This window comes from Trypanosoma cruzi, genomic scaffold (genome assembly GCF_000209065.1).
Source record: "Trypanosoma cruzi strain CL Brener 1047053517191 genomic scaffold, whole genome shotgun sequence".
Lineage (NCBI taxonomy): Eukaryota > Euglenozoa > Kinetoplastea > Trypanosomatida > Trypanosomatidae > Trypanosoma > Trypanosoma cruzi.
In genome coordinates, this window is record NW_001849546.1 from 260,114 (window position 1) to 286,191 (window position 26,078).

At 52.0% G+C, this 26,078-nt stretch overlaps 4 protein-coding genes and 8 pseudogenes across 4 annotated transcripts, besides 9 other annotated features; all 12 read left to right on the forward strand.

The window, feature by feature from the left end:
- Tc00.1047053509259.10 lies at positions 1–939 on the forward strand (annotated as a pseudogene; the record flags this gene model as incomplete).
- Positions 1–26,078: part of a sequence feature (areas not merged during assembly with more than two copies in the genome that could not be assigned to a particular haplotype) that runs on past the window's edge.
- Positions 1,191–1,250: a sequence feature (AT_rich).
- Positions 1,261–1,280: a microsatellite.
- On the forward strand, positions 1,661–1,924 carry Tc00.1047053509259.21 (annotated as a pseudogene).
- Positions 2,212–3,165, forward strand: Tc00.1047053509259.30 (annotated as a pseudogene).
- Tc00.1047053509259.40 (surface protease GP63, putative) lies at positions 3,681–5,981 on the forward strand (the record flags this gene model as incomplete). The annotated part of the gene is made up of 1 exon (XM_810368.1): positions 3,681–5,981. One exon carries the CDS (start codon positions 3,681–3,683, stop codon positions 5,979–5,981), a length of 2,301 nt encoding a protein of 766 aa, XP_815461.1.
- Positions 6,039–6,148: a sequence feature (T-rich).
- Positions 6,429–6,463: a sequence feature (AT_rich).
- Positions 7,186–7,215: a sequence feature (AT_rich).
- On the forward strand, positions 8,126–8,668 carry Tc00.1047053509259.45 (uncharacterized protein; the record flags this gene model as incomplete). Its single annotated transcript, XM_810373.1, has 1 exon — positions 8,126–8,668. The coding sequence occupies one exon, from the start codon at positions 8,126–8,128 to the stop codon at positions 8,666–8,668; it is 543 nt and encodes a 180-aa protein (XP_815466.1).
- Tc00.1047053509259.50 lies at positions 10,946–12,796 on the forward strand (annotated as a pseudogene).
- Positions 12,989–13,447: a mobile genetic element.
- Positions 13,149–13,189: a sequence feature (AT_rich).
- Tc00.1047053509259.80 lies at positions 13,715–16,441 on the forward strand (annotated as a pseudogene).
- On the forward strand, positions 17,319–18,344 carry Tc00.1047053509259.100 (annotated as a pseudogene).
- Positions 18,379–18,990, forward strand: Tc00.1047053509259.111 (annotated as a pseudogene).
- On the forward strand, positions 21,018–22,796 carry Tc00.1047053509259.120 (retrotransposon hot spot (RHS) protein, putative; the record flags this gene model as incomplete). The annotated part of the gene is made up of 1 exon (XM_810369.1): positions 21,018–22,796. One exon carries the CDS (start codon positions 21,018–21,020, stop codon positions 22,794–22,796), a length of 1,779 nt encoding a protein of 592 aa, XP_815462.1.
- Positions 23,078–23,694: a mobile genetic element.
- Positions 24,235–24,891, forward strand: Tc00.1047053509259.123 (annotated as a pseudogene).
- On the forward strand, positions 25,138–25,773 carry Tc00.1047053509259.126 (uncharacterized protein; the record flags this gene model as incomplete). The annotated part of the gene is made up of 1 exon (XM_810374.1): positions 25,138–25,773. The coding sequence occupies one exon, from the start codon at positions 25,138–25,140 to the stop codon at positions 25,771–25,773; it is 636 nt and encodes a 211-aa protein (XP_815467.1).

Genomic DNA, 26,078 nt, shown 5'->3' on the forward strand with positions numbered 1-26,078 from the left:
GTATTTGGAGGAGAAAAAGGTAGGGGTCGGCTTCATCTTTGGGTGAGGGAAGGTGCACGTGTGCATGATGCCGGGCCGATATCCGATGCAGCTGATGACGCTGCTGCCAGTTCCCTGTTGTATAGCAGTGGGGGTGGTCTGATTTCGCTGTACGAGAATAGGAGTGAGGGGTCATGCGGTCTTGTTGCTGTGCACGTGGCTACACAGCTGGAGCGGATAAAGACTGTGGTGAAGAGGTGGCAAGGGTTGGATGAGGCCTTAAGAACGTGCAGACCCACTGCCACTGTCGGCCCGGTGAAAAGGGGCATGTGTGTTCGTCCCATTCTTACTGACGGGCTTGTTGGCTATTTGTCTGGTCTGTCAGCTGGGAGTGAGTGGATGGACGAGTACCTCTGCGTGAACGCGACTGTTCATGGGACGGTGAGAGGGTTCTCCAATGGGGTGACGTTTGAAGGACCCGGAGCAGGGGCGGGGTGGCCTGTTGCCCGAAGTGGACAGAATCAACCGTACCATTTTGTACACAAAAGGTTCACTCTAGTCGTGATGGCGGTCATCCACGATGAGCCGAAGAAACGCACCCCCATTCCTTTGATTCGTGTGGTGATGGATGACGGGGACAGGACTGTGCTATTTGGTGTGTTTACACCCATGATGGGAGGTGGATGACTGTAATTCATAGTGGCGGTAGACAAGTACTTCCAACAGGGTGGGACCCAGGAAAACCGTGTCAGGTGGTGCTGCGACACGACACGGGCCATTGGGGTTTGTACATTAACACGAGGGCGGCTCACCTTGGCACCTACAAGGGGTCTCTTCTCCAAACAAACATTATTTCACACATCCAATTCCACGGGGAGAGTGGGGAAGTTGCAGAATCCAGCCATTTGTCACTCTTCAACGCCCGTTTGTATAACCGAGGACTCAATTCCAAGCATATGAGATGGCTCATGGTCGGCGAGGCAGGCCAAAAATACGATGATGGCAGCTCTTATTCTGCGAGTGCGTCGGAGGAAGGAAAGTGAAGAGGTGAGCCTTGTGCATGAGAGTGTGTCTTGGGTGCTGTTACTTCTGCTGGGGCTTTGCGGCTCCTTACTGATATCAAAACGGCGTTGTTGCTGTCTCCGGCGGTGCAGTGTATATTTACATGCTGATGTTTTTTACATATTTTATTGCTGTTGTTGGCGGGTTTGTAAAATTTTATATTTTTTTGATTTTCATTTTTGTAAAATAATAATCATAAAAGTAATAATGATACTTGCCATTATTATTATTATTATTATCCAATTTTTTACATTTAACGATCTGCGTGAAAACTGCGTTGAGTGCGTAGTTTTTCTTTTCTTCCGTAATTGTTCTCTTATTTGTTCGCTGCTTGGGCTGCCGTGCCGGCTTGAGTTGTGCCATATATATATATATTGAAATGATTATTTTTTCTGTGACCTCTGCGGTACTTATGTGCGTATTTGCCTCTTGGCATGGCTGCCTTCTTTTTTCTCTTTTTTTTGCCTTTACGTCTCTGTAGACATACAACCACCCTCGCACGACACGTATAACGTTTTATTTTACGTGGATGGTCCTAACTTGCCGGCAATTGCATGTGGGTGCTGCGTTCTTCTGCGGCTGCGAAGGGGGAACATGAGAGGGCGGTGCGCATGACCTCATGGGACATGGCGTGACGCCGTTGGAGGGCCCCGTGAGGCGTCCGCGGTTTTACGGGGGAAGAAGAAAATGAACCCGCTGGAATAGCTGCCGCCAGCCCGTTCGTGCTGGACGAGTTGAAGCGCGAGTACAGCCACACGGACACCCGCACGGTTGCTGCGCCGTAATTCTTCCAGCACTACGATGCCGCCGGCTGCAAGACTTTGCGGTGCCGCCACAAATACAAGAAGGAGAACAACATGCAGCGCATGGAGCACGTGTGTGAGTATTGCGTGGCGGTGGCATGCCGTAGGCTGTGGAAGAAGTGGATGACACGGAGCTGTTGGACTGCGGGAGGAGGTGGCGGACGCAGCGGAAGAGGATGACGGGCTACGCGTGCTGCAGGTGAGCGCGGCATGCCGGTGAGTTTTTCTAAAGAGGGAGTAATGCTGACGGTAATATTGACTGTGAGGGTGTGGGGAAGGGGGCGGTCGATCAGCACTCCTTTCATTGTTGTTGTTGTGGTGCGTGACTCTCATTTCTGGATGGGACGGTGCGGTGCGTGGCTGTGTGATGGCGGAGGCCAATGCCGATAAAGGTACCGAAATGATAAAAGATGAAATATTTGGCAGTTCAGAGCTTGTTGCTGGTATTGTTAGTGCTGAACAACATGTAACGCAGGATTCAGTCAAGGAAGGTCCCGAAAACGGCAATCAGTCTTTGGGTGCACAAACAGGAAATGGCATCAGCCAGGATAATGGTGTGATCATGGCATCACCAGCAAGCACAGTGAGAGGGAAAGAAGGAACCGAAGGAATTGAGGAACCCAAAAGCTCAATTGAAGGCGAAGAAACATCCCAATTAACATTGCCGCAGGAAGGAGTACCACCACCATCAGAACCATTAACAACGACACTGAATGGAAACCCAGCCGGAACTTTAAATGCAACACCAGCGAAAGGGCAGTCCAGCTCTGATGACGGCTCCGCCCAGGAAGAAGGACTCAAATTACCAACACCAAAAGCACATGCAGCACCTGCGGCAGCAGCGGCAGAAGCAACAACACAAACAAAAGATGAAAACCCCTCCTTTGCAGATGACCCTTCAGTGCAACATGTAGAAGCATCTCAACACGACATGGAGTCAAGAAGTGCCTCACGAAAAGAAGGAACCATCCCCACCACAGTCACCAAAACAGACGGGCCAACAGAGGTTAACGCCGAATCAACTCCAACATCACCCTCAGCTTCCAAAGGTGCCATTACAAATGACGCTGACAAAGGAAATGAAGAAGGCATTCCAAAACATGATCAAGCGCCTGATGGTGAAGCGAAGAAAGAGGCACAACAAGGTGAAAATAAAGAAGAAAATACAAATAAAACAGCAAATGCCGAAGCCGCAGCTATAACAAATGGTGCTGCGACTACTGGCGACAGTGACGGCAGCACCGCGGTCTCCCACGCCACCTCCCCTCTTCTTCTTCTTGTTGTTGCGTGTGCGGCTGCGGCTGCTGATGGCCGCGTGAGAGTGAGTGTGAGAGAGCCGTGCACCGCCCGCACACACACTCTTCCTTCTCTGTGTGTGTGTGTCCCCTTGCATGGACTCTCGCCTTCAACTCACCCCACGAGGCACACACAATAATGTGCCCATTGTATATATGCATGCACACCCATGCAGGCCCGTTGGTGCTCTCTTTTGCACGACACGCACCGCTGCCGTCCTGCCTGGCTGCATGGGCGGAGCACCGTAACTGTTTTTGTGTTTCCGTTGCATTGAGTGGGCGACCTCTCTCTCTCTCTCCCTGTGTGTGTGTGTTTTGCTTTACGGGAGCAATGAGAGTGTGTGCGCTGGTCGTCACACGCCTCGGCTTCCCGTCACGTGTGTGTTTTGAATCTCTGCTTGTGTTGTGGTTGAATGGACGTATTTTCATTAACCATCATTTTTTTTCTTGTGTGGTGACGTTTGCGTTTCATTTTTCTTTTCAATCATTCAGTCTTTGTTGCCTCAGCAAGCCAAGAAATACTTTTCCAACAGTCACGCCGATGGTTCAGTGGCTCCTCGCCTCACCGTGCCCTGCAGCGCTGCCATTGCTGCTCATGATGTTGACTTTGATGTGTTGTTCCAGCGGGTGCTTTGCTGCCAGTCTGACGTACCATTGCACCTTTGACAAAGTGATGCGTGTCGACAGGACGAATTCGATGCCGGTGGTGATGAAAAACGTGCCTTTGGGAACGGGAAGTACGTCGCAGACATACACCGTCATCGGGAGGAATGGATGGGCACCCATCCGCATCAATGTGTCCACAAATGACCTGTATAATAACAGGATGTATTGCAGCTCAGATCGTTCTTATGTGAAAAATTTATTGACAGACTATTACGAGTGCGAGGGCAATGCTTTTTCCTTTAATAAGAGGAAAATCCTCATCGACAATGTTGTCCCTGCAGCTGTCAAACTGCATGCGGATCGTCTGCTTGTCCAGCCACTGGAGGGTCCGTTGGTTGTGCCCCAATTTGCCGCGGGCAGTGTTTGCAGTCGTTTCACTGTGCCTTCTGAGCATCATACCAAGGGCGTTGCCAATTCTGACATGGTGCTGTACGTGGCTGCAGCGCCGGGTGGTGTGTGGGCACTGCCGTGCGCCACGCTGGAGGATGGCCGTCCAGTCGTTGGCGTCATGAACATTGCCCCGGCCGTTTTATTCCACGGACGCCTCGCCACCCGCATCGCCGCGCACCTGATGGCCCATGCTCTCGGGTTCGCACACCCGCACATGGCCAGCCGCAGCATGGTGAGGAATGTTACCGGCGTGCGTGGCAGGGCGCTGTCGGTGGTGGTGAACTCGACGAATGCCGCGATGGCTGCGAGGGAGCACTACGACTGCGATGACATTTACGGCATGGAGCTACAAGATCAAAATGGTGACGGGACTACGCTGGAGTCGCACTGGTCACAGCGCCACGCGAAGGATGAGTTGATGGCACCGATTGGGGGCGCCGGTTACTACACGGAGCTGACGCTGGCTGCATTTGCTGACCTGGGCTACTTCAAGGTGAACTGGGATATGGCGGAGCCGATGGGTTGGGGCAAGAAGTCGGGCTGCGAGCTGCTGCAGAAGAGGTGCTCCGAACTGAACCTGAGTAAATATTCCCACATGTTCTGCAACATAAACGATGGTGTCAAACGCTGCGCGTCGGATCGGTATTCCAGTGGTTGGTGTCATCGGAGTATCATTGAATTTTCAAAACAGCCCCCGATGGACAGTTGCCCCATCATTGATCCCGCGATGGACGTGAGGGACCTTGAGGCTGTTTTTGAGAAGGGAGAATATTTGTCTGCGAGGCCCGGGGATAAGCCCTCTTCGTGGTGTCTGGACACGCTTCCCACCAACACGACAGATGCGAGGGACCCGGAGTATACGTATCTGAGTGCTGCCATGCATGCGGAACTGAAGTGTCTTGGCATGCAGGTGCATCTGGAAGTGACTGAAAAGCGTAACGTCGATTGGCTCCCATGCACAGAAGAGGAGACGATTACGTGGGACATACCACCCTACAATAAGGAAAACGTCATTTGTCCTGAGTACGCGGAGGTGTGCACGATATCCGCCACCGGCGGCAGTGTCATTCCCGTGGTTTCATGGGACGACGAGGAGAGGGTGTGGAACAGGAAGGTACGCCCGGAATTCTTGGGACAAAGTTCACCAGAGGCGCCCGTCCCTGTTGCAGAGAGTATTGGGTCCGGTCGTGGCACCGAATCGGAGAATGTTGACTCAGCTGCTTTTCCCTCGAAGCCATTGCCACAGGGAGACGCCGAGGCTGCCGTGGCGCAACATGACCACCAAGCGGGAAGCAATACCAGCACTCCAACAGGCAGTGAGGGGGAAGCAGCACCAGCCGCCTCTGGCGAAAACAACAATTCGCCTACGGCCGCTGTTGCAGGAGCAGGTGAATTTGGGACAACGCACAACGAGGATTTCTTCACTACGGAAGTGGAAAGCCCGATGGGGGAGGAAGAACAATCCGCGCCGGAGGAGGGAGCAAACTCAACAACCCTGCAGTCAAGGGAGACCACTGGAGATGGGGATGCGCAGCCAGTACAAGAGAGCATGGCGCCTCTGGCTGGAAGTGAGGGATTGCTGCCCAAACAAAGCGAGGCCCCTGTTCCAGAAAATAACCACTCCGAATCCGGGAGCGGCGCGAGCCAAGACGACCGCCTCGCCCTTCTCAACGACGCGAAATTGATGCTGCATAATTGGAATGTCGACAGTACTGCGCGTGTGTGCGTGTCTCGGGTGTCGATGCTTCTTCTTCTGGGACTGTGTGGAGCTGTGGCAGTATTGTGAGGCAACGAGTGTGGCATTGCGACTCCCGACGGAGAATACGTGCCGCTTTTCTTGCGGTTTTTGATGTTTTTCTTTAATGTTTTTTTTTCTTTTTTTTGAAAATCTTTTTTCACTTTTTCAGTTTTTCTTGTTTTTTTCTTTCGAATACTCAGTTTCTTTTTTTTTTTATGGTCGTTTGCTACAATCCGTTATGAGTGACGTGTTTCCGACTTTTGTTTCCCCTTTGTTGCCCACTCGCGGTGCCGGCGTCACTGCTGCGCGTCCGGCGGACTGCACAAAACGAGGAGTGGGGGAGCAGGCCGGATGCCGCATGGAATATAAGGGATGTTGTGTGGGCTGGTGGGAGAGTACAATTCCTTTTTTTGTTTTCTTTTTTGTTTGTGCAGGGAATATGTATACGCCCCCGATCTTCTTGTGCTGCATGGCACATGAAAGTCCTGCCGAATCATTTTTTTTTTGTTTAAATATTTTCATTTTTTTTACGTCCCCATTCTTTTTTTTTTGCTTTTGGGGGCAATCACTATGGACGTTTCTTTGCTACTCTTCCCCCTTTCAATTGTTTGTTGCTGCACTCTTCCTGCGAGGGGTGCCGTGTGTTTCCGCCCAACTGCTCCACTCGCACACCCACCGACACGCTCACGAGGAGGGGCCGCGACGAACGGCGCGCTGAGGGAGCCGTGACGTGTGGGCGTGTGACGAGGGCCTGTGGGGCGGAGCACACATTTCTTTCCCTCTTGTTTTGTTTTCTTTGCGGCCAGGGCTGGCAGACACCCGCAGCGCCACACACACAGCCACACCCTGCCGCCGTGTTTTTTTTTTTGCTGCGCTCACTCTCCCGATGGAGAGACGCGACCGCCGTCATTTCTGCGTGCTTCTCTCAGTCCACACACACACGAGTGACTGTGCTCTGCGGGCCGCACTCACGCGCCGATGAGAGGGCTGAGGGGAGCAGCAACACGCAGATGACCCCATGAAATATAAACGATGTGCGGACACACGGAGAGTCGGACGGCTGAACGACATTTAAATATCTTTTAACTTTATTTTAGGACAAAATATATGCAGACAATTTCTGGAGCAACATGGTAGTTAGGTGCTTTTTTTGTATGGTTTTTTTATTGTGTGGGTGTAGCCGTAATAGAGGACCACTTTTTTTCTTTTTTCAATTTTTTTCTTTTAAAGTGTGAGGAGTGGAATGAAGATGAATTTTTTTTTAATTTTAATAATTTTTAATGAATTGCCGCTGCCTTGTCCGCTGTGCAATATCATAAGTTTGAGCAGTCTTTTCTCCTTATTTCTGTCATGCACCTCTGCTGTACATTTTTGTTTCTGCGTCCCTTCACTTGCTCTGCTCCTGCTTTTACTTCTTTGCCTCGTGTGTCTGCAGGCACACACAACCACATGCACGCACAACATACACATTTCATTCGATTTGGATGCTTCTTTTGTAGCGTGTGCTGGCGGTTGCGGGTGGCTGCTGCTTCCTCTGTGGGAATGAAGGGAGGGGAGGAGAGAGGGAGCGCGCACCGCGAGTCACTCTTCCTGCGGGTGTGATGCGCGCGGTGGGCTGCGACTGCTCTGGAGGGCCGCATTCCTTTAGGTGTGCGCTTCTCCGCCGTTGTGCCGTGCGCTTGCACATGTCATTTGTTCTGCGTGTGCGTGCTGGGCATGTGTTTCCGGAGCGTTGGGCGACCACCACCATTCTTTTTTGGCTTGTGTGAGTGGGCACGTGTGGATGAGGGTCAGGGCGCATGGAATGAAGGAATGGCGTGAGGAAAGGGGAATTTGATTTGGATGGTATTTGGACCGGATTCATTTGGCTGCGGTGGGCACATGCACGACGGGTGTGTTTCCGCATAATGAGGGAGGATGCGACAGGACTTTCCGAAGTGGACCGTCAATGCAATTTGGGTTTCATAGCACCGGGGCACAGCGATCTTCCTGCAATGGCTGGTGACGGCCTCTAGTGGACCGGTGTATTTATGCTGCTGCTGCTGCTCGAGGAGGCGTAGAAGTGCGATTTGAGGTGAGCGGCGGAGGGGCCGCACATCCCGCAGTGATGGTCGTCGTTGGCCCACCGGGTGCCTCTGAAGGTTTTGTTGGATGCAACGTCCTTATGCCCGTCTCTGGATGGCGACTCCCTGATGCAGCCAACGAACGGGGCTAGGAGCGACGGTGAGGCAAGCACGTGTGGATGTTCGGAGCGGCCGGCGCACCGCACGCTGAGCGCATGGCACGGTGGGGACCGGACCCAGAAAAGGGACACCGCGTGGGACGTCAATCTTCACTGCAGCGACCGCCACCGAATTCGGATGTGCTCGCACCTTCTGCGGTCCCTCCTCCTCCCTCACTTCTGTGCCGAGGACTGTGCCGCGGGATCCAGCAGCGCGATGTTTGACCGCAGGAACATGGCCCGAACAAATGATTTGTGGGAGGGGATGTGCACTGCGACGAGAAGGAAGAAAATGTTGCGAGACGACCACCACGACAAGACCGGAGTGAAGTTGTGTTTTGTCCGCTTGCGCGAGGGCGGCCTGCCACCTGGTCGGTTGGGAGGATTACTTTTTTTTGCGTCGTTGCGCTCTCTTTTTATTCCGCTGCGTTTTCCTGCGGACCTGCGAAGGGAGATTTGCAAGAATTTACTGCGAGGCGTCCGTGCCGTCGTCGGAAAGGCGGATTCTCCCTGAAAAACGCCACTTTTTGAATTTGTTTTGGGCGGGGAGTTCCTGTCGATTCACTGCGACTTTGTTTTGCGTATTTGATGCGTGTGTTTCCGAGCGGTTCGGTCTGTGCTCCCAGCCCACTCGGATGTGGTGTGCGCGTCGACGTGAAGGTGCCTGCCAGCCGTTTTATTGCCTTCCCCGCTGTGGCTGCCGCCGCTGCCTTCCTCCCTTCCTGAGGTCCTGCGGCTTCTTGACAAGATGTTTTGGAGAAGGCGTTGCCGCTCTTATCGTCCATGTTATTTTGATTCTGCTGTTGTGGTCAGGAGACACTGAACGAGGGGGTTTGCTGCCCTTTTGTTTTGGTTATCCTCTCTGCCTGACGGCCAGTTCTACACAAGCGTGCTCCTCGGCACCTCGGTTGGTGCTGGCGGGTTGCTCACAGTTGTCACTGGCAATCGCATGCGCCAACTCTTCTCTGCTCCCTTTCAGTGTCGCGTTTTTTTAATTAAATGACGAACGCCGTTCTGTCCGGCGTGCCACTTTGATTGGATTGTGTGGGATTGCTCGCCAACGCCATCGGAGAAAGCAGGCCGACTTTTTCACATATTTAATTGCCGTCTTGCGCGCAGGTATTTTTTTCGCATGTTTTGTTGATGTGCACTCAAACAGCGAGGTGTCCGGAACTATGCGTGCGTGGAATTCTTCCTGCCATGTGAACCGCAGGCAGCACCGAGGGACTGTCACTTTAACTCCGCAGAGTTGTTGTGTCTCTTCGAAGGGTTGGCAGGGAAATTCCATGCAGCCTGCTACTGCTGGTGTGTCCCCAAATGTTGTCACTCCATGCGAATAATGTGCTTCAGCGAGTGAGGGTGTTGATTGGGTTTGTGTGCACTCTGGTTCTGTTTGCTATTTTGTGCGGGCACGCAACACTTGAGTGGTGGGAAAATGGAGCGGGGCGATGCATGGCCGCGTCTCGCCCATTGTTCAGTGCATGATGGTGTGGTGCGCATTGTGACTCCGTTTTCCCGTGCGGCAATGGCGGTGGGTGGACGAGATTGTTGACCTGCGGCGTGACGGTGGGATCGTGCCTCCTTTATTTTTGTTTTTTTCCTTTTGTGAAGGTGCACACTTATTTTTTGTGTCGGTGATCGGGCAAACAAACGGACAGAAAACGTGAATAAAACAAATTGAAAAAGGGCGATGATGTGGCAGTGTTGTGGTTGGTTGCACGCCTCGCGTTGCTGCGGGGGCGGTGGTCCTCGGCTGCTTCACCGACAGGCGTTGCAGTGCGGCTGCATGACGCACCGACCGCCCTGCCATGTGAGTGCCACGCCCAACGCCATTGGGACTGCGGGAAGAAACAGCCGCGACTGTCCTTTGGAGCCAGCGGCACCTTCTGGCCGCAGTTTGGCGGTGCGAGTGGGATGCTTCACCGCACGGGTGTTGTGATGGCATCTCGCCGTGGCTCTTGTGATGGTTCCAACGCTGCGGCTCGACGTGTGGCGGGGAGTAGAGTGTGACCGCAGTGGACCATGAGCAGCACCAACATGAGGCTGAGTGATTTTCTTCGGAATTATGTTGGCGGCAGGGCAGCTGTTGATGAAAGACTACAACGTGACGATGGAGATGTTTGTTCAGGAGTCGGATGCTTACGTACAAGACCAGCGGCTTCTTAGAATTATTTTTAATTTAACAGAGTACCAGGTGTAAAAGCTTCATCACGAGGGTGTGTTCTCTCCCGAGCAATGGAGGGACTATGAAAGAAAGTATACGATCACTCCTCTTGCAAGGGGAAAACTAAACGCAGCCCTCACTCAGATACTGACAGAAAGGCTAAGAGGAACGCAAGAAATGAAATTTACCATTTCCACTAATATCGATGAGGTACTGTTTAAAGGAAGAGCTCGCGTCAACTAAATGAGGCTGAACGACTTTCTTACGAGGGAACCGGATGGCAGGGGCGTTGTGGACACCAATCGGGATGTTTTGCTGAAGTAGTTTTTCAGGGACCCCAATAAGTATATCCGTAATAAGGGAGCATTGAAAGAAATACAGGCAACCGGTTCTTATGCGAGGATGGAGAGGAATGTAAGGGAGGAAATGGATTTGGAAGAAGTTGTACGCAAGCTTTACAAAAGTGGTGTCAGCAATCTACTTGGGTGGTCAGAAGCTGCTGCGGAGGTAAAAACAACTGTTCATAACTCACTAAACAATCCTTAGATTCAGCTGCCGAGGAGGCGAGGAACCTAACGACGACGATTGAAGCGATAAAACTGGAGGGATTGTACGAGTCTGTGCACAATGCGAGGTGGAGCCATGTGGTGGAAATTCCCGACGGCGTGGAGCGAAAGAAAACGGGGACGGGAATGGAGGTGGAGAAGGGGAAACCGAAACAGTCATGGACGTACAAGAAAGTTGGCACCATCTTCGAAAAGGATGACGGTGTGCAGCAATCCGGTGAAGCACCTCCCAGGCTGATGGTGCTTACCTCGGACAAGGGATGGCCGTACACGCTGATTGCGCCGCATGGATGTGGTAATGAATTGTGTGTGAACTGCGAGGTGGAGCGAGCGTGGCAGTTCGTCAAGGGCGATCTCACCGAGTGGTTCAGCAATTTTGATTTGACTCTCAATCCTTCACCTTTGCCGCATGTGTTGGTTGGGACGGCCGGGATCGGGAAGTCGATGAATGCCGGCTCGTACCTTCTCTACCAGCTGCTGCACTGCGATGTCGAGAAACTCCCAGGTGGTTCTCCACTGTTTTGGAACCACGATGTACGTGTTTGACAAGAACACCAAAATCGTGACAAGATACGAGGGTAACAAAACATCCAGCAGTGTTTTGGGTGGTTTGTGGCAGCGTGGGGTGAAAGGGTGTATTATCTACGATGTGGAAAGGAAAGGAACGCCGCCCGACGCAGGTTTTGCGCCCTCCACTGGATGGGGCATGATTGTGGTGTCATCGCCAAACCTGGACAACTATGATGAGTGGGAGAAGCAAGCAAAAGCCAGTCGAATCATCATGAATTGCCCCGACGAGATGGATGTGAAGGCGATGTGTGCATGGATCAAACGCGGTCTGGAACCAGATAAGCAAGCGGGATACTGGAAAAAGGTCAAAGAACGCATGGAAAAAGTGGGGCCGATTCCACGTTACATCTTTGATGAGAAAATTTATATTAATCGCCTGGGTGCCGTTAATGGTGCCTTGCTAGCAATCAAAGATACTGATGTTGGAGAGTACTTTACCCTGGGAGGAGAGGAAAAATGGTATTCCAAGGATCCGTCTCACAAACTTGTGAAGATCGTCCGGGTGAGAGAGAAAAGCGCATTTGAGGACTTCGCTAATGCACCTATATGTGAGTATCTTGGGGTTTTAACGTTATCTCGTTTGACAAAGGTGCTGAGTCCGCATGATATTTTTTTCCTCGTATTGGGGATGAAGAAAGTTCTTGAAGCTGGATTCTTGGAAAAGTATTCTTTGAGCGTATTCTTGATTGAGAATTTTGTCACTTCCATAGCGGAGGATCTCAATGAGCTGCCGCCACCATCGCCTTCCGAACCACGGCCCTCGGTGCTAACGTTAAACCCTCATGGTCACCCCACCGAGGCAACTGCAATAAGTAAACTGAAGTCAGTTGGTCGCCAGCAAGAATTAAAGTATCGGGTGCTGTACATACCGGCGGTCCGAAACTTTCCGCTGGTGGACGGCTTTTTCTTCATGGAGTCACCGCGGAAGACGCTGTTTGGGCTGCGGATGACGACGGCGGGTGGGCACCACACCACAGCCAGCACTGTGAGTCTGTTCAATGAACGCCTGGCGACATATTTTAAGGGCTGGAAGAAATTATCCCGAGACATGTCGTGGGAGATTATTTATGTGCAGCACGCAGACAGCACGCCGACGAAAAAATGGCATGAATGCGATGTCGTCAATCCCAACAATGAAACCGACGCTGAAAAAGAGATTGTGGCGTTCTGGGACGGAAAGGTACACCAATACCAGTTTGTGTTAACACGTGATTTTGTAAGTAAAATCCGAGAAATGAGAACACAACAATCTTGGGGGAAAGGGATAGGGAAGAAAGTTAGGGAAATAATTGGGGAACAAAGTGCATTTCGTTCTGGTGAAATATATTGGGAAGTATTTTAACGATTTTTATATGTGTGTGTGCCTACGGGGTCTAGACAGTGAATGCCTTTCTTTTCAGAGAACCGTTGTGATCGGCAGTGCCACACTCACCACACCCTTTTTTCATTTTATTTTATTTTTCCACCAGAGGCGCATCGTCACTAGAGGCTGTTGCGCACTACAGGGGCCGCATAATTTTCCTTTATTTTCATGGGATTTTGTGAGAAGAATGCTTGAGAGGGCGGCTGGCTGCCCAAATAAATTCATATCTCGCGCAAACGAAGATATCTCTTCACAACTTTTTCCTCTTCTACCGCACTGTCTTTTGGGAGACCGCGATTGAGGGAGTCAGGGAGCCGACAGCTGTAAGACGAAATTATTATTGTTTTTTATTTTTTATTTTTTATTTTTTATCTTCACAGCCACCTACTTTGTGATCCCCACCTTGCGGTGTTTTTTTGTGGCTGGAGAAGCCCCAAAGGCCTGCCGCTTCGCGGGGGATAAGTGTTTCTAATTCTAACTGTGCGCAGCAGCCCACGGCAGTGATTGACAGAATGTGTATATATTTTGGGGAAAACATTACGGTGAACTCATTGCCTCTCCATTTACCGCTTTTTTTTCCTGTCCTTTTTGGATGATTTCAGAGTCCGGCCAGCGGCCCAGAAGATTATTAAGTGTTGTTTCCCTCTCGGTCTTTCTCCTCTTTTCTTTCTTTCTGTCTTTGACCCTCCTGTCTGTGCATGCAACAAACACACAGCGCAGCATTCAATGTGATATTCTCCCAGTGGAGGCGAAAGCCGTTTCTGTTCCCACCAAACCACGACGCCTTTCTCGCAGCTCCCGCGACAATGCGGGTAGACGGCAACACGGTGCGGTTGAATTGCCCCCAGCCCCTGAGGGATGCCGGATTCGCGGTTGCTGAGGCCTTGTTTGACGTCGATGTGGCGTTGGACGTGCCGGACTCAAGTACACTCTTCCGAAAATTGTGTGCCACTGCCGCCCCCAACTTTACTCAGGAACGCAAGAACATGGTGGCCTTCAGCTACGGCGTGTGTTCGTCACCAAAGCGACAACTCATGTACGGCTCTGCAGCTGGAGAAGGATATGCTGCTTGAGTCATCACTGAATTTATTCGGCTGGGCGCCAAAAAGGGCATTTTTGCCTTCTCATGCCACGTCATTGGGTCAACAGAGCACTGCACAGACCTCCTTGACGCCGACGACGAGCTCGGGGTTATTGTGGGCTCCGTGAAGGAGGGACCACGTGTGCGAATGGTGGCGCGAATTCGTATCTCATTGGCCGGCGACGTTCGAGCGGCGATGGACACTATTGTCAAAAACTATGAGAAGTAGCTTTTCCCGTGCTGTGTGAAAAGCAGCCAATGCCTGAGCTGGAGGCAATGCCTTCCTATTTGCCCGACACCGTCGTTCTTCAGTTTTACCGCGATGATGGTGAGGCGGAGTTTGCAGATTACATGGATGCAAACTCCCTGGCATTTGTCGCCTTGGGAGATGCCGAACGGCCCGCCTTGTGTGGCATTGATGCCGCCGCGCAGCTACAATACGAAGGGACTCAACGAACACTGGTGTCGGGAGCAGGAATTGTCTCCAGCATTCGCCGCCGTCGTCTGCGTGTTCCCTTCGGCATGTCAGAACTCAGTGAGTTGTTGCGCCGAGCGTACAACACGGAAAAAGGCAACCGCAACAATAGCCTCACTGGTTCTACCGAGACGGCTTTATTGGCTCACGCCTTTTCGGATGCCGTGTGTGCGGAGGAATCGTTCCATTGTTTCTCCATGACTCGTCGTGTTGGCAATATTCTTGGCTTGACCGGAATCTGATCCGCCACAAGGGATCTTGCCGTTGACAAGTGGCGTCCTGATCAGGACATCATGGAGTTGCGGGATGAACTCATGATTGCCCGGACCGTGTACGACTACAGGCTTTTTAGCTATGAATCCAACAGGCCATTTCAGACATGGAGGAGGAAGGGATGAAGCGCGTCAACGCCATTGAGAGCAACCGTGAGGAGGCGCGGGAACGGCAGCTGAGTGTGTTTTGCGAGCGCGCGAAGCATGAGGCGGAGAAGATGATCAAAGAGCTTGAGCGGAGAGGTGGGGCCACGTTGGATGAAGTTGAGAGGGCTCTGGAGGCGAAGAAGCGGGAGAGCAGTGCTCTGCAGACTGACCGCGAAGGCCGCATTTGGGAGTACGAGCATACGGTGGAGAAGATCCGAACGAGGAAACAGGACGAGGAGAGTGCCTCGGAGAGGTTGCGGCAGGCGATGCAGCAGCTGGAGCAAGGACTCAGCCTACGGCAGAGCGCCACTGAGACGAAGGAGCAGCAGCTCGAGATGGTTCAACTTGACAGGGCGAGGGGGCGAGAGGCCGTCATGTGGGAGCGGCATTCCATTGAGGCGGTACGAAGGTCCGTCCGGGAGGAGCGGTGTCGCCAGCGGAGGCAGTGGATCCACCAGATTAAGGAAATGAATGCAGAATTCCCGGAACCGGTGCGTCCCTTGGCCGAGGAGCGGAAGAAGAAGTGCGAGCAGGCGACAGCCAAGGAGGACGCCGCCGAGACGGCTCTTGCTGCCGACACCAAAACGATCGAGGAGTATTTGCCGAGGCTCATTTCCCTTGAGGACATTCCTGTGAACCCGGGCTAGACGGGTATCATTCGACGCCAGTTTGACGAGGTCTTCACGCAAGAGGAACAGACATACTTGGCCAGCGCTGAAGAGGAACAGGCCCGCAAGGAGAGGCTGGGACGAGGGCTCGAGGTGTATCGACAGCGTATGCTTGATGATTACGTGGCAAAGAAAAATGAAAACTGCATGATGCCGAGGCAACGGAACGCCGCCTCAGTTCTGTTGTGGATCAGGTGCTGAATTAATTACGCAACGGGGTCCGCGTGACAAAGATACCGAGCAAGGGCAATGGTCGCAGACGCCTATGTTTTCTCTTGGAGGACTGCAAACGTATTCATTCCTGGGATCTGGACCGTCAGGGATTCCCGTTAAATCGCAAACGCCCTCCAGTCACCATGTGGATACGTGACATCGAAAAAGTTATCGGCTCGCCCACAGCCTCATTTGTGAACTACAGCGGCGAGGCACAGCTGGCAAAGACACGCCAGGAGGCAGTTTTTGACAATGGGACGTACCGCCATGATGCCACGCAAAACATCACTTCGTCCCGCCTTGGAACAAATAATCACCGCGCATTCGCACTTTTTCTTCGCGGTGGGAAATCATTGGAGGTGGTTTGTGAGGCTGGCAGCGATTGCGAGGCTTGGCTTGTTGCTCTCAAGCGTCCACCGCATTTGAGGACTCCTGCGGAAAGAATTCTTGAGGAGCGACGGGGTACGTGAAGAGACGCACGTGCGCAGGCGAGCGATAGCGACGTGGAAATGCGGTGGGGCGGCCACTTGACACCCGCAATATGCGAGGATTTGTTTCTTTGGCCCCCGATGCAGCGACTCGTTGCGGCGAGGATCACATTCCGCCAGCCCTCTTCCCTCGGGTGGAACAGGAGCCGGCTGAAAAACCTGAAAGGCGCACAATAACCGCCTGTGGCGTCCGAGTTTGCTTGGGCCCGGATCTCTTTTTCTCTGGCCGACTTTACGAATACTTGTGCGAAAAGCGTGTCGTTCCGCCTCCGTACTAATGCCGTGGGATCTTTTATTGTTTTTCTCTCTTTTTTTCCCCCATGGGTATTTGTGGTTTTCTTGTGTGCTCTTTTGGATGTACTGAGGCGGCTGGTTGGAGAGAGGCTAACTGCCGCACAATTTTGTGTGAAAAGGACTTTTGAACCCCACGTGTTTGGGCTATTAGCGAGTGAAGGGAAGAAAAAAGGAAATGATGGTCACCACCACTACTACTGCTGCTATTTTTTCCTTTTCTTTGCTGCCGCTTTTAAATGGGCTATCCATCATTTCTTGTGAGTGTTCCACACCCCTCTTCTCTTTCCTCTGTTTCTGGATGCGTGTTTTTAGCACCGCCGTTGTGGGGCCATTGCTTTGCCAACATGCATACGGGGGTGGTGCTCCTTCCCATAGGTGTGCCGTGAAAAAATATTAATATATTTTCAAATGCGCCGTGTACTTTTCTGTGTGCGTGTAATGTGGGGCTTAGGCCTCACTCAGGCAGGGGCAAAGAACATCTTTGCACCATTGCGAGGCGGCCGTCGAGGCGGTGCACTAGCACAATAAACTGTGCGTTCCACATCACACAGAGTATTCGCTGCTGTGGGAATCGAACACTTGTTTTTTGGTGGAACTACCAGGGCTTATCCACTGGGTGCGGTGCGTTGGTTCGGCAAAGGGAACAGAAGGAGGTCCTCTATGAGGTGTGCCTGTGGAGGGAGAACTGAACTGCTACCTTGGTGACTATAAAATATTGGTGTTTATCTGAAACGAGGGGGCGCATCGCTGTGCATGACGATACTTCATTCACACGGACGTGAGGCGGCGGGTGGAGGAGGCCGACGGGCATGAGCAATACGAGAGCGATGCCATTGCTGCCTGTTGAGATGATTTGAGCAGTGATGATGATAATGATGGGGCGAACACTCTCAGGTAGAAACGCTCTTCTCGATGTCAGGATATTAAAGTTTCACGGTAATGTGCCGCAGGTTGACCGGACCTCTTTTTGTGAGGCTTTCCGACACGTCGGTGGAGCTGCTCGGCGTTCTCCAAAAGGGTGTTCTGTTCTGCACAGGTGTGGCTGCCCGAGGATTGTATCCGCCACGGGCGGACTGAAGTGTGCACGACGATCCTCCGGCGGATCCAGCGTGTTGTAATCACCGCACTGGACGGCCAATCCCGCATTGGCAACGTTGGGGACTCTCTGCTGTTTCTCATGTCACACGAGGCAGGATGCATCCCATGCGTGAGGACCCTTTATCGCCAAGGAGAGAGGGATCAGCGGCTCCTTACGGGAAATGAGGCGGCAGCAGCAGCAATTGGAAGAATGATAATACGACTCTTCTCTTCCCACCACCTGACGACGTTGGACCCAAAAGGCGAACCACATGTGAATGCAGAGCACAGCCACTTACGTGTGCACTGTTATTCGACCTGTCGTGAAGTGGGATGGAGCCTTCAATGACTCACCTGGTGGAGATGCGAGCTGGAATGATGATCTCGCACGACTCGCACAATGTGTGTTCCCCTCGTGCATGCAGGCGCACGCAGGGCACTTCACAGAGCCTATAAACCGTGTTTTAAATTTGTTTATGCTCACATTGGTCACGTCGCACACGGTTTCCTTCTTGGCAAGAGACCCGGTGATTTTTGGGTACAACTGCAGAGCTTTATTGGAGAGGACGCGAAGACTGCGAGAGAGGCGTCTTCTCTCGACACACAGGAGGGCGGAAGAGGGTGCGAGGGCTTTCGAGGTTGGATGCGACTGCAGTTGGAGGCGCGTCACGATGATTGGCCGCGAAGTGTGATTGTGCGGAAGCAGCGCAGTGTGACGCGTAGTACTGGTGGGCGGGGAATTGGACGGAGGCTGGCACGGAGTGAAGAGAGAAGTGACACACCCACGAAGCAAGAGGCCAATGTTGCAGTGATGTTGGTGAAGTGTTTTCCATGGGGTGAGCTGAGATGTTTCTCCCATGGCGCTTAGCTGTGCCCGCGCCAGCCAGTGTTTTCTATCGTTTTGGCTCCACAGAGTGTCCAGGCTTTTGGTTCTTGCTTGCTTGGCACTCCTCCACCATGGGAGTCAACGAACCACGACGACCTGTCGGGATGCCAAACCCACGGGAGTTGTGGACTTCAGCGTGGTCAATCTGGATCAGTGAGCGGAGACCTGCGGCACCTCATTCTGCGGCGAGTATCTCACGCACTGTCACGGGTATCGGCGCCTGTGTATGTCTGCCCTATGACCGGCATTTGTATGGCGTACGCCCTTGGCAAGGCTGAGGGAAAGGGCGTGAGCTCCCACTGGCACGTGTCTGCAGTCATAATGCGTAAATTGTGGACTTGTTTGTGCGGCAAGGTAGCAAGGTTGCTCAGGAGAAGCAGCATAGACTGGGAGTATACTTTCTAGCGGCGCGTGTTTGGTGACTCTCGAGGCGATGGCCCCAAAGGGACGTATGTGGGTGATGCAGATGCACTGGATATGCGCAATGCCATGCCTCGTGACAGGGAGCGAGGGAGGAGTGGCGTGATTCCTCCTGCCATGGACCTGTCAACTTTTGAGGAGTTGGAGTGAAGCTAAGGGGACAAGCGTGTGTGTCTTCACGTTTTTGCGGGAGGACGCGCAGAGGTTGGATTTCTTTTGTTACTTTGTTGTCACGGTGCCTGTGGTGACGTAAATGGGGGGGTTTGTTCTCCAGAGGCATTCATTGTGCGATTTGTGCGTGTTTGGTGTCCAACGCTTTCAGCACCACCAGATGGGTGTTGCGCAGGATCGGAATACATGGATGTGCGAGAGCATTGTGTCGCTCGCTCGTAATAACACACACGCACACAGTTTCAGTGAGTCTGATACGTCACTTTCTTCAGACCGTCCGGAACCACTTGTGGGACGTCACTTCATTTTTGGCCTAGGGACAGCGAGGGAAAATGGAGAGATATGCCGAGAACGTGATGCTCCTCCATAATACCGCAGGCTGGCGGCGACAAGGATCAGAGAGCCTCTACCCAACATTGAGAAGAGGGCAGCGCTCTGATGATCCGGTTTGCTCTTTAGGAAATTGTAATGTAGTGTACACCGTGTGGGCCTTTTTGCTGCGGATATGCAGAAGGGTGATGTGGGGTGGAATTATTGTTGGAGGCAGCACGGACGCCGCCTGACCTTTATTGGAGGGATGAATGCTGTTATTTCGTGCTTCCTGGCCTGCGTTGTCGCACTCATGCTGTGTGTGCGGATGGCCACAGTAGTGGAGCTGAATACGGTTCAATGTGTTTTGCTCACGGGGACTGCACGACACATTTATTTTGTTGGGAGGCCCAAAGGAGGGGCGCATCGCCGTTGCGTGCTTCCCGCGGCAGTCCATTACTCTGCGACTGTGCATGCCGCCGCCCGCTGCGCCACTGCAAGCCTTCGCCTTTGTGAGAAATGGGGAGCGTGACTGCTGTGGCGGTGTTCGAATGCTCCCGAATTGGTGCTTTTGGTGATCCCACTTGGAGCGCCGAGCAGCGAGGGACCGCACACGCCCAGGAGGTGGGAGTGTCTGCTGCAACCGCACCCGCGATTTGCAGTTGGGATGTGGCATGTTTCTTTGGTATTTTTATTTTTGGTGATATGCGGGGCAGCGGTGTGTTTGCGTGTGCGTGCTGCTCATGGCTGCCGGTGTTGTCTTTCCTGCTGTTCTCCCGCTCCAGTCCTTTGCGTGCGACGGAACAAACGTTTTTACGGGCGTGTGGTGGGGCCGCGTTCTTGTTGGGAAGAAAAAGCCTTTCGCAGGCATAATGATACTGCCGTCCGTGCCACACGAGGCAGTGGGGAGTTTCCTGGGATTTATTGGCGGGGTGGCACCGCACCCATGCCGTGTGGTTGATTTGCGTTCCGCAATGCACGGTGATGGGGATGTGCGGTGACAACTTCCTCCAGTGGAGCGACACGAGCAGCACGAGGAGCGGAGCGGAGGAGTGGTGGCTGCGTGCTTCCCAGTGATACGTGAATGGCGAATGCAATATGAAAGGCGGCGTCACGGCACTCTTTTGCCATGTACACCGCAGATATTTTCCATAAAGCATGCAAGTTGCACTCTTTTCTGTTTTGTGGGGGATTACCGTGATGCATCGCTGTTGCAGTGTGTATGATTTGTGGTTCTTGCGTGTGGCCATTGCTGCACCGAATTTACTTTTTATTTTGTGTGCGTGTCAGTGACGATATGCCTACGTCCTCTTGCAGAGTGTGTGCGGTGACGGCGGTGCCACACGGGTGCGGGACCGTGGCGAGCGGTATGCGTGGAGGAGCCCTCCGTGCGCACCACGTTGTTTTTATTGTTTGCTCTCTCCAAAACTGTTTTGGGTGGTTGGCACCCACGCGCCGTCGTTGCGGTTGTCCTGTGCATGTGGTTTTTATCGAATACTGTGTGGATGACTCTCTTGCTGAGGCTGTCAGTCATGCCTGTGACCTTTGTCTATTACTCCTATTCCTTTTTTGATTAGTGGTTGGTGTTCGGCTTTAACTCAATCCAACTACGAAAACAGGTATATAATCGATTCTCACGCAGGAGAGAATAATAAATAGTCTTCTCTCAGGCGCGGAATTCAACGAAGACGGCTGAAGGATGTTCATACTGGAGGGATTGTACGAGTCTGTGTACAATGCGAGGTGGCATTATGTCATGGAAGTATCCGACGACACAGAAATGGGAATGAAGGTGGAGAAGGGGAAACCGAAACAGTCATGGACGTACAAGAAAGTTGGCTACACCCTCGAAAAGGATGACGCTGTGCAGCAATCCGGTGAAGCACCTCCCAGGCTGATGGTGCTTACCTCGGACAAGGGATGGCCGTACACTCTGAGTGTGCTGAATGGGTGTGGCAATGACTTGTGTGTTAACTCTGAGGTGGAGCGAGCGTGGCAGATCGTCAAGGGCGATCTCACCGAGTGGTTCAGCAATTTTGATTTGACTCTCAATCCTTCACCCATGCCGCATGTGTTGGTTGGGACGGCCGGGATCGGGAAGTCGATGGCTGCCGGCTCGTACCTTCTCTACCAGCTGCTGCACTACGATGTCGAGAAACTCCAAGTGGTTGTCCACTGTTTTGGAATCACGATGTACGTGTTTGACAAGAACACCAAAACCGTGACAAAATACGTGGGTGAGATAACATCCATCGTTGTTTTGGGTGGTTTGTGGCAGCGTGGGGTGAAAGGGTATATTATTTACGATGTGACGGAGAAAGGAACACCGCCCGACACAGGCCTTGCGCCTTCTAGTGGATGGGGCATGATTGTGGTGTCATCGCCAAACCTGGACAACTATGATGAGTGGGAGACGCAAGCAAAAGCCAGTCAAATCATCATGAATTGTCCCGACGAGATGGATGTGAAGGCGATGTGTGCATGGACGAAACGCGGTCTGGATACAGATGAGCAAGCGGGATACTGGAAAAAGGTCGAAGAACGCATGAAAAAATTTGGGCCGATTCCGCGTCACATCTTTGATGAGAAAAGTTATAAAGATCGCTTGGCTGCCATTAATGGTGCCTTGTTGGCGATCAAACTCACTGATGTTGGAGAGTACTTTGCCCTGAGAGGAAGTAAGCTATGGTATTCCGAGGATCCGTCTCACAAACTTGTGAAGGTCGTCCGGGAAATAACAAAAAAAGGTGTTGAGTTATTTCTCAACGCATCAATAAGTGCTGATATCGGGTTTCGAATTGCGGACCGTTTGGAAAAGAAAATGGGTGCGAAGGATCTTTTGTTGCTAATATTGGGATCGCGTGGTGCTCTTGCTTCCCGAGCTCTGGAACAATTAGGTTTGCGCGTATTCATGTATGGGGAGCTTGTCTGTGCATTAGTAGAGGAACTCAAGGAGCTGAGGCCACCAGAACGTAATGAAGCACAGGATTCAGTGCTGAAGGTAAACCATCAAGGGCACCCCACTCGCACCGTTGGATTAGCGGGACTGGAAGGCGGTGTCACGAGGACTGCGATGGAGTACAGGGTGCTGTACATACCGAAGGTTGAAAACTTTCCACTGGTGGACGGTTTTTTCTTCATGGAGTCACCGCGGAGGACGCTGGTTGGGCTGCAGATGACTACGGCGGGTGATCATCACACCATACCCAGCACTGTGAGGCAGTTCACTGAGTGCCTGGCGACATATTTTGAAGGATGGGACGAATTATCCCGAGACATGTCGTGGGAGATGATTTATATAAAAAACGCATTCAGCAAAAAGATATTAAAATGGCAGAGGTGCGATGTCGTCAATCCCAATAATGAAACCGACGCTGAAAAAGAGATTGTGGCGTTCTGGAATAAAGAGGTACACCAATACCAGTTTATGTTAACACGTGATTTTTTAAGTAAAATCACAGAAATGAGAATACAATAATCTTGGGGGAAAGGGATAGGGAAGAAAGTTAGGGAAATAATTGGGGAACAAAGTGCATTTCGTTCTGGTGAAATATATTGGGAGTATCTTAACGATTTTTATATGTGTGTGTGCCTACGGGGTCTAGACAGTGAATGCCTTTCTTTTCAGAGAATCATTATGATCCACGGTGCCACAGCAATAAAATTCTTCTATTTTACTTTTTTTTTTCTTAAAGAGTCCATTGCCATTAGAAGCTTCTGCGAAATATGAAGGCTGCAGAATTCTTTTGTATTTTTATGGGATTTTGTGAAAAGAATGCCTGAGAGGGCGGCTGGCTGCCCAAATAAATTCATATCTCGCGCAAACGAAGATATCTCTCCACAACTTTTTTCTCTTCTACCGCACTGTCTTTTGGGAGACCGCGATTGAGGGAGTCAGGGAGCCGACAGCTGTAAGACGAAATTATTATTGTTTTTTTATTTTTTAGGAGCTTGTGAAAAGAATGATCGCGGGAGAGCTGGCTAACTTAATTAATGTATGTTTATATCCTGATAAATGAAGGCATTCTTTATGATACTCTCCACCGTATGAATCTTTTGGGAAGAACGCGACTTTGTAGGGGCAGGGAGCCGATAGAGGCCAGATAATATTTGTTTTTATTTTGCCATCCCACCCACCCCCTTTTGATTCCCACCACGCGGCGGGGTCTTGTGGTTGGAGGACCAAAAAGTCTGCCACTTCGTAAGTAATAATACGTAAATCCTAACTGAGGACAAAGGACCATGCTGGTGGTCCAGAGAATTCTATATATTGAATGAAAAGAAAACATTGAAGCAATTAACTAACGAACCTTTTTTCTTGAATTGTTTGGTTTCCATATATTTTCGGGATCCGTCCAGCTGCCCGGAAGATTATTCTTTTTTTTTTTGTTGTGGTCCGACAACGGCGGGATCTACTCAGTGTTTTTTCCCCCTTTTAAAGTGATCGTGGGCGCTCTCGGCATTGTGTGCCACGCCGATGGCGCCGGCTAATAAAAGAGACAATGGAATGGGGACACGAAACCACGCCGAGTGTCCCAGTAGAATATAAATAATGTCTGGGCACCGGGGGTTTAAAAGACTATAACGAGTGCAACACATTTATTTATTTTTTATCTGCAGGCGAAACAAACGCACCGATTTGGAGGCCACGCAGCAACGTGCAGTTTTTTTTTTTTTTTGAGTGAATGCATAATGGAAGACGGATTTATCTTTTCTTACTTTCCAGCATATTTCCCGCGGTTCGCCACGGCGTGGGCAGCCGTGCAGTGTCGCGTTCTAGCAGTCATCCTGTTTGTTTTTTTCTGACGCCCCGTTGTGGTTGTGTGTGCCCCTAAATGCCTTGCTTTTTTTTGTGACTGTGGGTAAGAACTTAACGACAATTACACGATATATGGGTATTGCAGTGTACTCCAGCGATGGGGTCCGTACCCTTTCGCGGTGCTGGGGCTTTGGTTGCATATAGGAACTCCGCAGCAGGGCGTTGCCGCGAGCACGACGGAGACCAAGACGACTCCACCTCTCGAGAAGGTTCCACGCTATGCCCGGTGCGGGAAGGTGAGGCGGTCTGCCCGCAGACTGTCGGACAAAACTGCACGACCGTTTCGCAGCGGTCACTCCGTTGATATCACATGCCGCTGCGGTGTTCACAAGAACCCCGGCCCGAGGAGGATGGTAACATCAATATTTGGCAGCTTAACATTGCAGGCCTCTCGTCCGTGAAAAATATTGCATTTGCGGCGCGATTGGAGCAGCGTCCACCTGACATCGTTCTTCTGCAGGAACTAAATAACCGTGGTGACGTAGCGATGAAATTATCTGGCCATAATGACTACCTTCAGGCCTCACTGGGCGCGGTGGTGGCGTTGCCATTCTGGTGCGCCACTCTCTACCGTGCGAGCGCCTGTCGCTCCCTGGCACTGACCTCCTGGAGACCATTGCTTTCCGTGTATTTCCACCGGGCTGTCGCAGCATTTGCGTGGCGAATCTCTACAACCCTCCCACAGCAATTGGTCAATAATCCGCATTCATCAATATCGTTTGTCGCTTGTGCCCGAAGAGATTATCGCGGGTGACCCGAATTTGCATCGTGAACTCTGGGACAGTCATATGTACCATCAAGGACTGGAGGCGATGATTTCGCCGCTGTTCTAATCGATATGGATTTTGAGCCGGCAAATGACCCGGCGCAGACAACACGGATCACACATCGTAATGCTTCGTCCCCTGACGTGACTGCGTATTGCGCCCTACGCATCTCCCACTGGACATTCGCCCCTTACATGGACTCGGACCACTGCTGAATATCTTACTTGGTAGAGATGGACGATGGCACTCCACGACTAGCAAACACGCTGCCTTGGCGGAAGAAAGCCATCTTTGCCCTGCGCAAGGCGGATTGGCCTGCTTTTTCATTGTTGTGTGAAACCCTCCTTGCCACCGCGTCCACATGGTTGGATCCTCGCGGAGGCATCTTACGAACAGCTGAGCGCCATATCCCGCGCGGCAGCCGTGACAGCTCCAAAAAGATATGGACCCACGAAATGGAACAGGCCGAGTTCGCCGCCGAAGCAGCACACGAAGCACACACATTGCCTCACCCGGAGACTGCCCGCTTTGAGCCGAATGTACCCGAAAAAGGGAGGAACGAAATCAAGCCTTACGCCGTTGCTCCGCTGTGCTTCTGGAAGCCCGTGCGAAAAGACTTGGAGCCTCACCCAGCCCGAGGTGGCAGTATCTTCACGGCGTGGCGGCGCCGCACCCTCATCCTTTGGAATCGGTTGTGCTCCGCACTTATCTTGGCCGCATATGCGCCCTGCCTCGGCAACAGGCAAACCTGCTTGTCCGTCATTTTGTGCGGTTTCACGTGCCATACTGCCTTATACTGCTGCCGCTGCTCGCTGCACTCCTTTGGTTCCTGGTGGCTGGGAAATGGATCGACCTTTCCTGCCGCATGAACTTGACGTGACCATCCGTGACTCTTTGCGTGGCTCAGCCCCTGGCCCCGACGACATGTTGAATGAATTCCTGCACCGTCTCGGGCTCGTCGCGCATGGCACACTCTTAGAACGATGATCCACAACTCCTTCGCAAACGGCAGCCTGCGTGAAGACTCCATGAGTGGAAGTGACGACGGGGACTCTTCTTCACCGTCTCAGGTGAATATTTCTTGGTTGCCATTGTCTTCCATGGTAAAAAAGAGTGATGGTGAGGACTCACTGGGGCCGTGATTGAAGTTGCTGCACATGACAGTAGAGGCAAT